Here is a 14,953-nt window from a genome sequence, read left to right as displayed (position 1 = left end):
CTATCATTTTCAAGATTCGTTGATGTTTAAATGTCTAGATTAAAACATCTGATGTACAAGATGAAGATAATAATGATAGTAGTGTTTCTACAAATGGTAACTTTTATATGCACTGGTGTGGTGCACCGGGCATTTCACACGTGTCAGCTAAATCTTTCCTTAAAACAACTTGATCAGGTGAGTATTATCATCCCCAGTTTACAGATGAAGAAACTGAAGCCCAGAGAGGTTAAGTAATTTGCTTAAGGACATAGCCAGTCGGCCTTGGCTCTAGAATTTGAACCCAGGTTTATTTGACTCTTGAGTGTTTTAATATACATGATGTCATTTTTCATTGCAACTACCCTGGAAAGTAGACATGGCTCATTTGTTAATTCTGTCAACAAACTTCTACTGTGCTTACCAGTGTTACCAGTGCTACCAGGTGGCGTGCCTCCATTCATAAAGAATACAGACCTTGGAGCTGGGCCCTGGGCCCTGTACCAGGTAACTGGCTGTGGGTTACAAAGATAAATTAAGATAGTTCTCTGCATTTAAGAAGTTTACTGCCTAGTGATATTTAACTAACCCCATTTCATAAGAGAAGGAACAACCCCTGAGATGCCATGCAACAATTACGTTGTTAGAGCAGAGCTGTAGCCCAGAACTGAACCCCAAGTGGAAGCTGGAGGTGACATGACCCTTGTTCAAGCAGTTTACCCAGAAGTTTTCAAAACTCTCCGGTGTGGAGTCATATTTCATGCTGGGAAGTTTTGTGGGGTTTCCAAGGGACTTTTAGTAATAACAGTAGTAAGTGATAACCTACCTGCTGTGTTTCTAAGTGGTTTTGAGGTGTCACTGCAGTTCTGGGCAAGTCCCAATGGACCTTTTAAAAGTTAGAACTTGAAACCGGCAAGAGTCTTAGTTAAGGAAATTTCTTGGCCAAATGGGGTAGAAATCTGAACCACCCAGAGGGAGTGGGAATGAGGGAGCCGGGGAGTTGGGGGAGAGGGGAGGGGATGCCCAGGGAGAAGAGAAACAAGCCCAGGAGACTGGATTTTCTGCGTTCAAACAGAGGTGGTAAAAATGAAGTAACTGGACTTGTTAGGATTTAGGAGCTAAGGGTTAGACTGGACTTGAAAGGTCAAAAGCGAGGCAACATTTTAAGTTGGGAGGTAATTCTGGTGCCTGGGGACTTGTCTGAGGTGTCTGTCCACAACACTAATGGCCTTCTCTGGGTCAAGTGAGTACCAGGCACTGTGCCTACTAAGATGACAAAGGTGTGGATCGCGTCCTCAAGGAACTCACAGTCCAGCTAGGGAAGCAGACATGGAAACAGATGATTACAGTGCTGTGTCTCAGGGACGGAGGTTGAAAAGGGGAGGGGTGGGCAGGCGGAATGGGAGCTATTTGAACTGGGTTCCATCAGAACTCTGGATTTCATTCTTAGTGTGACGGGGATGCCATTACAAGGTTTTGAGAAAGGAACTGCAGCACTCTAATTTATGTTTTCAAAGATCCTTCTGGCTGCTGTCTGAAGCAAGAATGGAAGCAGTAGTCTAGGAGGGGAATGAGAGTAGCATGGGGATAGTGAAAGGTAGTTAGAATCTGGATATATTTTGAAGGTAGAGCTGACAGGATTTGCTGTTGGATTGGATGTGCGGTTGAGGCAAAGAGGAATTGAGGATGACTCCTAAGTTTAGGGGCTTGGCAACTGGATGAAAATGACTGTGGGGGCATTATGGGATGGGGAAGATGGGCTTGGTGGATCACAATTAAGGGTTTTGATCATGGTAAGTTTGAGATGTCTGGATATCCAAGTAGAGAAGTAGGAGGATGGAATCTGAAACCCAATGGAGGGGTCCGTCTGGAGTTTAGAAGTGGAGGTCAGCATTTAGTTGGCATTTAGTGCCATGGAACTGGATGAGATCACCTAGGTTAGAGAGGCTAAAAAGAAAAAAGCCACAGGTGACTGAGCTCTGATACAGGTCAACATTTAGAGGAAGAGGAGGAGTCGCTGAAATTGTAGGGAAACCAAGGGAATGGTGTCATGGGAGTCTAAAGAAAAGTATTGTCAATATCCTAGGGCTGCTGTAACAAAGGACCACAGACTGGGTGGCTTAAACAACAGTCTCACAGTTCTGGAGGCCAGAAGTCCAAGATCAAGGTGTCGGCAGGGTTGGTTCCTTCTGAGAGTTGAGAAGGAGAATCTGTTCCATGCCTTCTCCTAGCTTCTGGTGGTTTGCTGGCAATCTTTTGCATTCCTTGGCTTGTAAGTACATCATCCCAGTCTCTGCCTTCATGTTCACACGGAGTTCTCCCTGTGTGTGCACATGTGTCCAAATTTCCTGTTTGTGTTAAGACATAGTCTTGCTGGATTAGGGCCCACCGTAATGAGCTCATCTTAATTTACAAAGACCGTATTTCTAAATAAGGTCACATTCATAGGTACTGGGGGATTAAGACTTCAATATCTTTTAGGGGAGTGCACATCAACCCACAAGTCAGAGAACTGGATTTGGCAAAATGTTCTTAGTGATCTTGATGAGAGCTGTTTTAATGAGTGTTGGGGATGAAAGCCACATTGGAGTAGGCTGACGACAGAATAGGTGTGGAGAAAGTGGAGACTGTGAGAATAGACAACTCTCGAGAAATTTTTGCTGTAGTGGTGTAGAAACTCGGAGGTGCAGGAGAGATTTTCTTTTTTTTTTTTGTTTTTTTGCTTGTTTGTTTTAAGATAGGTGATATTAACCCATGTTAATGTGAGTGTTCCACCAGCTTAATGAATAAACATTGTGAAACAGTCTCGGTGTAGGAGATGCAAAGCTGCTAAGGAACTATCTAGGGGGACTTACCTGGTGGTCCAGTGGTTAAGATTCTGCGCTTGCACTGCAGGGAGGTGCAGGGAGGTGCCTGGTCTGGGAACTAAGATCCCACATGCCGTGCTGCCAAAAAAAAAGGAACTATCCAGGAATGCCCGGCATGGATGAAATTTGTCATTACAAATAGGAAGTGAGTCAGTCAGCATGTCTGAGTGCTTTTCTCCAGCAATGGCTAGCTGCAAGGGGGTAGGCTCAGAATAAGTGGACAGTTGGGTTTCACTAGGGTTGGGGTTTTGCCAGAGAAGAATATTGGTGTAGAGCACAAGAATGAAGGGTTTTTGCAAGGGGGTAGTTTCATACTGGACCATGGAATTCATCCTTGGGTAAGGAGGGAAGTGAAGGAGGGTGATGAATCACAAAAAAAGTGGTAATGGCAATGGTTTGGAGGTTTGGGGGGCTGGGGGCTGGTGATAAGTACCTGAATAGGGATTCCAAGGCAGCGAGCTGGAAAGATAGGAGGTGGTTTCCGGAGTGTGGGTACTTGGAAAAAGATTTTGGAGGTGGTACTGACTGAAAAATGAAGTGAAAAGGTATACACCCTTTACCTCAGGCCCTGCAAAATCTTTAAAAATAAAAATAATTAGCTGAGGTTTAAATTATCTTCTGCCAAAGCGCCAGTCAGCTGAACTGTCTAAAGACTTCTTGTCTTCACCAGCACGCACACAGCCCTGGCAACACAGCGCTATCTCTGCAAACAGGGCTGCCCTCCCTCTGCCACCTGGTTGATAGCGGGCTGCAGGAGATGGTTCACACTTTAGTTTCCTGCAGAGACTGACAAGGCAAAGTCACATATTCTTAGACTTTTCTAGTACTTTATGATTGCATTTTTTCCCTTTAGAGCAACTTCCAAGGTAAGGAAGATAAAAAGTATGTATCCAATGACTAGATGGGGAAGGAAAGGCCCATTCAAGATGTTTTAAGGAATATTTGGGGGGAGGCTCATGGTGTTAGTGATAAATTTGAGAGTGGAATGTAAAAGTCTTGGCCGTAAGGAAGATGCTGTTATTTTAAAGTATTATTACCCTTCCATTCATTCAACAAACGCACCTATTATGTGCCAGTCAACATGCTAGGTCAGTGGTTCCTAAACTTTTTGGTCTCAGGACCCCTTCCTTTATACACTCTTAAGAATTGTTGAGGACCCCAAAGAACTTTTGCATATGTAAATTATATCTATGGATAATTATTGTTTTAGAACTCAAACCTGAGGAATTAAAAAAATATTTATTTAAAAATAACAAACCCATTACATGTTAACATAAATAACACTTTTTTTTTTTCTTTTTTTTGTGGTACGCGGACATCTCACTGTTGTGGCCTCTCCCGTTGTGGAGCACAGGCTCTGGACACGCAGGCTCAGCGGCCATGGCTCACGGGCCCAGCCGCTCCGCGGCATGTGGGATCTTCCGGACCGGGGCACGAATCCCTGTCCCCTGCATCGGCAGGCGGACTCTCAACCACTGCGCCACCAGGGAAGCCCCAACATAAATGACACTCTTAATGAAAAAAATTTTTTTCAAAACAAAAAAGTCTAGCAAGAAGAGTGGCATTGTTTTACTTTTTTTTCCAAATGTCTTTAATATCTGTCTGTATAAAAGACATCTAGGATCTCATATCTGCTTTTGCATTCTGTCTGTTGCCAGATCCCATATCATGTGTTCTCTAGAAGGTACATGTCCACTATATACTCATGAGAAAATGTGAGTTAAAAAGGAAAATAGGGGACTTCCCTGGTGGCACAGTGGTTGAGAGTCCACCTGCCGATGCAGGGGACATGGGTTCGTGCCCCGGTCCGGGAAGATCCCACATGCCGCAGAGCGGCTGGGCCCGTGAGCCATGGCCGCTGAGCCTGCGCATCCGGAGCCTGTGCTCCGCAACGGGGGAGGCCACAACAGTGAGAGGCCCGCGTACCGCAAAAAAAAAAAAAAAAAAAAGGAAAATAACAGCTTAGTATTATCATGAAAATATTTTTGACCTTGAGGATCCTCTGAAAGGGTCTTAAAATGGGATCCCCAGGGGTGCCCAGACCATACTTTGGGAACTACTGGCATACAGCCCTCAAGGAGCTGAGACCAGCAAGAGAGAAGCATATTTACAGGGATATATAGTGTAGTGCTCTAATCGAGTATAACAATATAATTCTGACTGGGAAGGTCAGCAAAGACTTCAAGAAGGTGTTGCCGTTTGAGTTGGACCTTGAATCATGAGTAGGTATATAACAGAGGAGGTGATGGCTTTGTTGGCTGAGGAACAGCGTGAATAGTGGCATGAAACAAGCCCAGTGTTTCTAGAGTATAACCTGCATGAAGGGAAGTTACTGAAGAGAAGGCTGGAAAAGTATAGTGGAAGGACAGACTGTACAGAGCCTTTATTCTGCAGGTGATGGGAAACAATTGTTAGCTGCTACATAACAAATATTAGCTGATGTTTGTGCCCCTACTCTATCTAGGGTAGGCACGATATTAGGAATTTAGTTCACTCACCAACCCACTGAAGCTTTGAGTATTTAATTTGCATACGTGGATCTCTTGGTCTGTTATTAAACTGACTCCTATTATTAATACATTTTTTCTGAAGTTCTTAGAATTGTAAATGAGATATTTCCAGAGATATGGATAATAAGATTAAAAGGGGTAAACCACAGAAATCGAGGACCTCTTAGTTTCCTAGAAAGAAGTGGCTGTTCTCTGAACAGTCCCAAGAAAGAGGAGCAGCTGGCCTCCTCTTGGCTCCTAAAAGACCCTACTGCTGTCCCCAGTGCTCAAAACTGCTACACTCCCTCGGTAACAGATACTTGACTTCAGAAGTGTCGATGAAAAAGTTCTAGCAGAAATAAAGAAATGGACTAAGACCAAACTCACAAGAGAGAATCAAATGTAGCAACTAAGATTATGAGACATAATTTTTTCAAAGGATAATGGTCTGTGCTTCCTTCTTTGGGTGTTGTATCCTGTGGTTCTGTGGGCTCAGGATACAAATATGACTTGAATATGACTTGAATGGGAAGTATAAAAGAGAGTAAACAGTTCTGGGGGCTCCGTTTCTTTCCTTCTCTGTGACTTCAGTTTGCCCCACCGAGGGAATTGTCTAACAGGGACACCACCTGAGAAACATGAGTTCACTTTTTTATGAGACATATGTGGGTTGGATGCTGAAAGACCCCAAAGCTAGATCCTAGGTAGAGCTAAACCGTTGGTTAAAAACCCTAAAACCGAGGGGGCAGGAATGCATAATGATTCATTTTTCACTTAGGACTTATTAATCACTCCACATTACTAGTGTTAACACCAGATATGTATCTACACAGCATTTCCCAACTTTTATTATACTAAGATCTTAGGTTGATGATCTACTTAGCACTCAACAACACTGGAACCCCAGTGTTGCCTAGATATATGCAAGGCTAAGGTATCTGTATACACTTGGGTGTGTATTAGGCCGTTAAAAGGCTTCCAGGGAATTCTCCACCTCTTTAAGCCGCTCCCTTTGGCCCAAAGGGCGGGGAGGAGGGGCTGGAGGGGGCGGTTTCCTAGGCGACCGCCGAGCAGCAAGTGCGCACGCGTAGTGCTGGGCCTGGCTGATGCAATCTCCCTCGCGCGAGCTGCGTCTACCGAGAGTAAGGAAGCCGACAGGGACCTGAGCTAGGCCAATCAGCGGCCACAAGGAAGAGTGCGGAAAGGCCCGCCCGCCTGATCCTGCGAGTGACGTTCGGTGGCCCTGAGCTGGTGGCGTAGCCGTCCGCCCTCCTTCGTCTCGTCCGCTTGCTTGGAGGCGTCCTGCTTCGGCGCTGGCCCTGCGGCCATTTTGAGCTTCGCTTCCACCAGCCAGCCGGCCCAGCCCTTCCGGGGTCGCTTAGCTGAGGGGCTTTTCCACGGTCAGTCTCTCCTGGCAAGTCGCCGCCGCCGCCGCCGCCGCCGCGGAAGGGCTTCTATCTATGGTGGAGAGGGCTGGAGAGGACTAGGACACCTCCTTTCTGCCAGGATGGATGTCGCCTCGGCCGCCGCGTCCTGTGCCCGCCGTTCCGGACTGTGGTCTGCCGCCCGCGGCCGAAGCCGCTCTCCTCTGTGGCTCTTCTGTTGGCCCGGGGATCGGCCTGGGGCATCAACTCCGCCTCTGGGCAAGGCTGAGACTCTGTAGGCCTTTTGGAGTCCCTCCCGGCCGCCCGCCGCTGAGCTCCGCTTTCCTCCCTCAGAGACTTGCCGAGAACGCGGAGATGGAGCCGGCAGCAGACGCATCGCGGGAACGGGCCGCCCCGCGGGCGGACTCCCGGTTCCGGCTGCCCTTCTTCTTCCCTCGGCGCTCGCGACCAGGCACTTCCAAGTTCCCCGCACCTCCTGCCCCGGAACACTCCGGGGATCTCAAACTGGCTTCTTGTCCCCCGCCTGAGGCTCGGCGCAGCTCGTGGATGCAGCTGCTTTCCCAGCTCTTTGCGCCGCTCCCCGGCTTGCTTCAGAAGCTGCTGATCTGGAGCCAGCTTTTCGGTGGGATGATTCCGACCAGATGGCTAGATTTTGCTGGAGGCTACAGCGTGCTGAGAGCCCTGAGGGCCCGGGAGGAACCCGACGACCCCACAGCGCCGAAATCTCTGAGTTCGCTGCGGCTAGAGCCCTCGGCTGACGCGGCCGCCGTTCCCCTCGATTGGCTAGAGGAGGGCATCCACTGGCAGTGCTCGTCCTCAGATCTAAAATTGGAACTTAAAGCCAAGGGAGGAACTTTGGACTCCGCAGCCCACGCTTTTCTCCTAGAGCAGCAGCTGTGGGGAGTGGAGCTCCAAGCCAATCTGTTCTCCGGGCGGGAACTTGGCCCTTCGCCCTCCGGGCCTCTCAACGTTCAGCGCTTAAGCAGTGCCAACGTCGTCTCCTATTTGCTGAACCCCTCCTATCTGGACTGCCTGCCCCGGGTAGAGCTGAGCTATCAGAGCAGCGTTAGAAGTGGCGAGCTGGTCGATTTCCAGGCGCTGAGCCCAGAAAGCGGCTGCCTGGATGAGGTCCCATCTCATCCCCAGCCGCTCAACGCGGAGATGGCTTGCGTCTCGTTGCAGGGATGTGCGCCTCTCTCTAGAGAAGGGCTGCCCGAAATCCACCATCTTCGCATGAAGCGGCTGGAATTCCTTCAGCAGGCCAGCAAGGGCCAAGCGTTACCCACCCCTGACCAAGATCATGGCTACCACAGCCTGGAGGAAGAGCACAGCCTGCTCCGGATGGATCTGAAGCACCGCAGAGATAGTGCAACACAGTGTGTTCCCGCTGCTGGAGCCGTTCCCGGCACCGCTCAGGAACCCACTGAGGAGAAGGTAGAATTGTTGACTAAAGAGGTTCCCCTTGCTTTGGAGAGACAGGGCACCTCGGAAGGCTGTCTATCTTGTGAGGTTCCTACGGAGCAGGAGCCTGGAGAGGACCAAATAAGTGTAATTGACTCCTCAGACATAGACGATGACCTTCCCATTTCTGCCAGACCAGCCTGTAGCAACAAATTGATAGATTACATTTTGGGAGGTGCAGCCAGTGACCTGGAAACAAGTTCTGATTCAGAAGGTGAGGATTGGGATGACGACGCTGAGGATGATGGTTTTGATAGCGATAGCTCACTCTCAGAATCAGACCTTGAACAAGACTCAGAAGGGCTCCACCTTTGGAACTCTTTCTATAGTGTCGATCCTTATAACCCCCAAAACTTCACAGCAACAATTCAGACTGCTGCGAAAATTCTTCCCAGAGACCCTTCTGACTCAGAGACGGATTTGTCTGAGAAGTCTAATCTAGAAAATCCTCCCTGGACTGCAAGCCTTCCTGAGTCTCCTGACCATAATTCTGGGGAAGAAGATGACTGGGAATCTAGTGCAGATGAAGCAGAGAGTCTCAAACTGTGGAATTCTTTCTGTAATTCCGATGACCCCTACAACCTTCTAAATTTTAAGGCTCCTTTTCAAACATCAGGGAAAAATTGGAAAGGCTGTCGAGCCTCAGAGAGGCCGTCTGAGTCTATTGTGGCCATTTCTGAGTGTCACAGCTTACTTTCCTGTAAGGTACAACTGTCAGGGAGCCGAAAAAGTGAATGTCCAGACTTGGTACAGGGTGGGGTTCTTTCTGGAGCAAGACACACACATATCCAGAGAAAAAAGGTTTGTTTCTTTCTTTTAACATGCCTGATAATTTGTATTGCCTGTTCTGATGTGGTTAAGGATATCAGCATGACTTTCCTGGAGGCATAATAGTGCATATTTTTGAGGAAAGACTGCAAGCTCATACACTTGGATTGAGAAATGAGCCTCCCCCCCCCCCTGCCCCCCCGCCACTTCCCTCATTTGAGTGTTGTTCCTGTCTGAATTGAAGGTGCCATTGTATAGATGTTAGCTCGAAGGTGCTGTTTTCTTTTGGATTGGCAGCTCTGGGCTGTTTTCCTCCAAGCTTAAACTTTTCACTTTTTTTTTAAGAAACAGAAAAATTAAACCTTGTGTGTACACGATTTAATTCTAGAGATTGAGAAGGTCCTATTATAGCCATAGAGTTTTAAATGGTAATAAATGTGGTGTTTGCAGACACTTAGTGTTGTAGTTACATGATAACAGTGTCTTCATTCCTGTCCGTTAGAACCCAAAGGGATGATGGTACCAAGTAGCAAGTCATATTTGTCTGGTTCTTTGCCATGAAAGAAAATACTGATTTCAGTATTAAAAACTTTTGGACATTTGGGATTTTGATTGACAGTCAAAAACAATACAGAAAATAGTGTTGCCTTTTCTTGAGAAAGTATTACTAGTTATCATTGGCCAGCTACAGGTTAATAATCATTTGTAACAATGATGGTCATTTATTTGGTTTTTTTGAGTAGTTGCTTCCTATTCCCAGACTAGTCTTAAAACTTCATGGAGCATTTTATTTTACTCTTTCAACACATTGTCAAGTTAACCTTATTTTGGGAGTCTTTTGAATTGCTTTTTTTTTTCTCTATTGTTTATTCAACTGAAGTTATTAATTGGAGAGTGATCCCCCCAGACACACAGGGTATCTTTTATTGTGAAGGGAAAGTTTCTTCTTTACTTATATTTGGAAAGAGAAAGGTGTAGGTAAATTATTATTGACCTCAGATTCAGCAGCATCAAAGTTTCAAGTGGAAAGAACCATCCACTGTCTCCAAGTGACCAGCTTAATACTTTGAAACTCTTCCAGGGGTAGAAAATGTCCCTAAATGGTGGTAATCTTATGTCTTCGCCATAGAAGCAGAATAAGGCATATTAAAAATTAAATTTCAGTTTACACTTTTGTAAATGCTGTCATCAAAGAGTTTTTCTCTATATTTTTAAAGGGTCCCTGACAAAATGACCTATTTAGTGAATAGATAAGAAGCGAAATGGAGCAATGGAACGAGCACTTGGCACCTGGAGACCTTTGTTCCCCACTCCTGAGTAGTTAGGGCCAAGAGATTTGAGAAGACAGCCAGAGCTAGGAAGTAACTTGACCTCTCATGGCTTTGATTCATTTATTTATCTTATGGAAGTAATAAGAAGAAGAAGAACTATTGTATGAATTATTGCACGGTTTAAATGAGGTGAGTAGATAAAACTCACAGTTAGTTGCCTTGACTTTAAAATGGTAGCTCTTGTTCAGGGACCTCAGGCCAATCTCATGCCTCATTTTAGCTTGCTCATTGAATATGACTGAGATGAGTCAAGTAGCTGTGTCTCAGCTATTACTATGAACTAGAAGCAACATTTATAAAAGATTTTGTCTGCGATATGGTAAAATTATAGCCTTTGACTACATGCCATTCTTTAGGTATACGGGAATAATGGATAGTGCCTACTTCTTAGAATGAGGCTTTCAGATCTGGGAGTTTAAAATGCTTTGTGTCGTGGCATAACATTGTGCAGATTGTGGAGCCAGACTCAGGGTTTGAATCCTTACACACCCATAGAAGCTGTGTGATATGAACAGGTCAGTTCACCTACCTACCTTGATTTCCTTATCTGTACAATGGAGATGATAGTAATACATACCCCATAGGGTTGATATGATGATGAAGTGAGATAAAAATTGCTAAGTACTTTGAAAAGAGCCTGGCATATGATAACCACTATATAAATGTTTGTTGTTGTTATTTATCTTGGTGACACAATGAGTAACACTAGAATGCAATAACTTTTAAGGTATTACATACCTACTAATTGTCCTCGGGGGCATTCCTTGGCCTGATGTAAAGGGAATGAAAGTAGTAGGTCACGGTGGGATTAGCTGATGTAACTATTGAACGTATTTTAAAACAAGTTTTTACTTTTGGTGTTTGATAAAAAAGAAAAACTTCTATATTAGAAATTAAGTAGGCATTAAAAGAGACTGTCACTCCATGTGATCATGTATATTGTAATATTCTCAATTTCATGTATATGTAGTGATAGCATATTGAGGAATACAAAGAGGGTTTTTATCTTTACAGTCTCTCTTATAGTAACATAACTTTAAAGATACGTTAATTTTGCTGCAGTTTGTTTATTAAGTAACTCTCTTCCGTATTCTTATTACAAAAGTAATAATATAAGAATAATACTACATATTTATGATTCAAGAATTGGAAAGCACTGAAAAGTGAAATTTTTTTGGAAAAAGGAAGAATAGAAATAAGTGACGATCTTGTAAAAGCTTTTGTGTTGTAATAAAAGCATTGACTCCAGGAATATATTTCTGAAATACTTTGTTTGGAAACATTTGTCATTTGGAAAAGTATCACAGAATTGATTTCCCTAAAGATTAAAAAAAAGTAAAGATTAATAACATCAGGAGAATTTCACTTACCCATCTGGATTGGGGGTAGTCTGGGGTTGACCGGATAATGGATGCGGGATGGGACTGTGTGTGTGTGTGTTTGTGTGTGTATTGTGTGTGCGTGTGTGAGAGAGAGAGAGAGAGAAGGAGAAAGAGAAAGGAATTAAAGGGACATTTGCCCACTGTTTTATTCAGGTGCCATCTAGTCAGTTAGAACCCTTCCTTCTTTCCTCCCTCCCTCCCTTTCTTCCTCCCTTCATTCCTTCCTTTTGCTTCTGTTATATTTGAGATTAAAATTAGTCTATATCTTTATAGGTAACCTTCCTTGAAGAAGTTACTGAGTATTATATAAGTGGTGATGAGGATCGAAAAGGACCATGGGAAGAATTTGCACGGGATGGATGCAGATTCCAGAAACGAATTCAAGAAACAGAAGACGCTATTGGATACTGCTTGACATTTGAGCACAGAGAAAAAATGTTTAATAGACTCCAGGAAATGTGCTTCAAAGGACTTAATGTTTTCGAGCAATGTTAAGATGATGTGACAGCCTCTGGCCTTAGCAAACACTACCTCTTACTTGAGAGGTTTCTTTTAAAAACAAAAATTGGCAGCTGTCCTTTGACTTTTTTCTTAGAGGATATGCAGCTTGGATCCAGTGACCTAGTTTAATATATATTTTTTGCAACATATCCCACTCAGAAATGTACAGGTTTGAAGCCAAGCCCTGAAAATGAAGGATGAGATGGTGTGATTTCTAATCCTCCTTTTTTGTTCAGTTGGAGTTGTTTTTGAATGTTGTTTGCTTGCTGAAGTGAAAAGGGGACCTCTTAAGGTGTAATTTTGCACTTTGAAAACTTATTTTCTTGGGAAACAATATTTATAGGGTTTGAAGCCCATTTTTCATTCTAATTTAAATTACGTGTACCTGTCTAAAAACTTTGGGCTCTTTTTTCCCTCTGAACATTCTGAAATTAATGGGCTGTTATGTTTTCTCTATATTTTTTTATTTCAGTAATTTGGCCCTTCTACTTCAAGGCTAAGAAAATAATCTTGTATATACTACCAACTTAAAGTACATTATCTTGTGTCATTGTGGGGTTTTTTCTTTCTTTCTAAAAATGACTGGTTGAAAATATGTGGTGGGTTTTTATTTCTAGATTAAGCTCTACCTAGGATATTTCCAAGAACTGCCACAAAACCTATATGTGCAGTACTTTCTGTTACTTTGGGAAAGCTGCATATTTCTGCCAAATTTTAACATCTGATATACTTAATTTCTGTGCAAACTCTTTTTTGAAGAAGGTTCTGTATATGTTATTATAGTTCCCACTTGGGTGGTTCTTTGTGTCTTCAGTAGGTAGAAATTGTTGTAAAAGACTCCCGAAGTAATAATTGCATCATAGTTGCTTTTAAATTTAAAAGCTTAGAATTTTCCTAGGAAGAAGATAGGAGACATCTCAGAGCAATTTGGTCTTGTTGTATGTGCTCTCAAAAGAAAACCAGTGTTATTAATATGCCTCAGCACCGTCACTTTTAAAACCTGTCGGGATGGCACTGTGAACTTGGAAATGGACAGTTCTTAACTTTCCAGTTTGAAATGTAAAATGTAGACTTCAGTCAATATCCAAGTTTATTGTGTTCTCCTTTTTTAATAGTGAGAGAAGTAATGGCAAGGCCTATAGTTTCAGGAAAGAACTATAGATTTAACAAACAGAAAGTCTTAATATCTTCAGCCCAAAGTTTACTTTTGTTTTTTTTTCCACTTGAAAAAAGCTGATATCTTTAATAAACAAAAGTGATAATGTTCATTTTCCAAAGCAGACTGTTTTTGCAGTGACTGATTGCGTTTGGTTTATTGAGCTAGTTCTACATGGTGTGCATTTGTTAGGTTGAGGGAATGTTAACCAACTCCTTAATGGTCTATTTTTGTTTCATGTGCCTCCTGTCACAGGTAATGGAAAACATGAATAGAATAGATGACCTCTTAATTTTGAACCTGTTTCAGAGTGGGGACAAATTTTTCATCAGAAGTGCTTGCAGGGTTACTACCTCAGTTTATAATCTACCTGGTCATTATTTTATTTGTTTGGGTTGCTCTAAGAACTGCCTCTAGTGTTAATATGTATATATATATTCATACTTAAACACACTGAGAGTACAAGTAAAAGTCAGATTTTTGCAGAGCCCTTCTTCAATGTGGTTTGTGCCCCTGCATTTTAGGTAATCACAGGGAATGCATTTATAGAGTCTGGTGTAACAACATGGAAATAAGCTTAAGTTTCAAACACCAGCTGTGTCAGTTGGAAAGAAGGTGTCACTTGCCTTGAAAAGAAAACTTTGAAAATGTGTAGGCATTCTTTTAAAACCAGACTGAAGTATACTGTTTTCAGAGACTTAGGTTGTGTTTTGTGTTTCTGAAATCTTGCACCTCTGCATGTATGAAAATAATGGGATATCTTTACATTTACTGGATTTTGGAGAATTATTCCCTTGAGATTCCAGCCTCACTACCAAATACGTAAAAGCTTGGTGAAGAGTTCTCCCATTTACTACCCTCCTTTAAAAGAAGTGATCAGGCGGTGATAAGGACAAAAGGGACCATTTTAAAGTTGGACAAGGGAAGAAACAGAATTCTTACCAGTTTCATTCTGATTCTAGTTGTTAGAACAAAGTTAAACCTTCAGTCTTAAAATCCTTGGAAGTTTTAACTGAACATTTTACACACCTAAAAGTCTCGCGATGGTGCTTTAAGTATCAATGTAGCATATGAAAGGCTTTGTACAGACAAGTAAAATTTCCTTTTCTGAGTGTTCAAATGTGATAACACCATCTCGTCATCTTTAACTTGAAATCAAAACTATCAGATTTTATTTTTTTATAATTTAAGGAAGGTGAAGTTCGGGGACTAGAAGACATCTAAATTGGCTTCTACAGATCCAATGATTTAAATGTAACCAGTTTGTTGGGACTTTATAGCTAAAATTATATTTGTGTATATAACTGTTAGCTAATCTGTAAATTGTAATAAATATATTTGCAATTTTTAAATGTTACAAGATATTTTGGTTCAATTTTATATTGTATTTTACATTATTTTCAGTATTACTGAGCAGGATTTCCAGAATTAAATCAGGTGTTTTTGTAGAAGCACTGTAAACTTTAAAGGTGCTGCACAAATTTATGTGGTTTAAAAAGGTTATGTGGGGCTTCCCTGGTGGCGCAGTGGTTGAGAGTCCGCCTGCCGATGCAGGGGGCGCAGGTTCGTGCCCCCGTCCGGGAGGATCCCAGGTGCCATGGAACGGCTGGGCCCATGAGCCATGGCCGCTGAGC

The 14,953-nt window shown here is 43.2% G+C and overlaps 1 protein-coding gene across 1 annotated transcript; it reads left to right on the top strand.

Annotated features, from left to right (window-relative positions):
- The first annotated feature begins 6,543 nt into the window (after window positions 1-6,543).
- PPP1R15B (protein phosphatase 1 regulatory subunit 15B) lies at window positions 6,544-14,676 on the top strand. Its single transcript, XM_027082708.1, has 2 exons — window positions 6,544-8,982; window positions 11,936-14,676. Exons 1-2 carry the CDS (start codon window positions 6,847-6,849, stop codon window positions 12,155-12,157), a joined length of 2,358 nt encoding a protein of 785 aa, XP_026938509.1. The 5' UTR covers window positions 6,544-6,846; the 3' UTR covers window positions 12,158-14,676.
- The last annotated feature ends 277 nt before the right edge of the window (window positions 14,677-14,953 follow it).

This window comes from Aethalodelphis obliquidens, unplaced genomic scaffold, assembly GCF_003676395.1.
Source record: "Aethalodelphis obliquidens isolate GAN/ISIS:26980383/991018 unplaced genomic scaffold, ASM367639v1 scaffold48, whole genome shotgun sequence".
Lineage (NCBI taxonomy): Eukaryota > Metazoa > Chordata > Mammalia > Artiodactyla > Delphinidae > Aethalodelphis > Aethalodelphis obliquidens.
The sequence above is the reverse complement of the archived record's forward strand: the minus strand, read 5'-3'. Positions and strand labels throughout refer to the sequence as shown.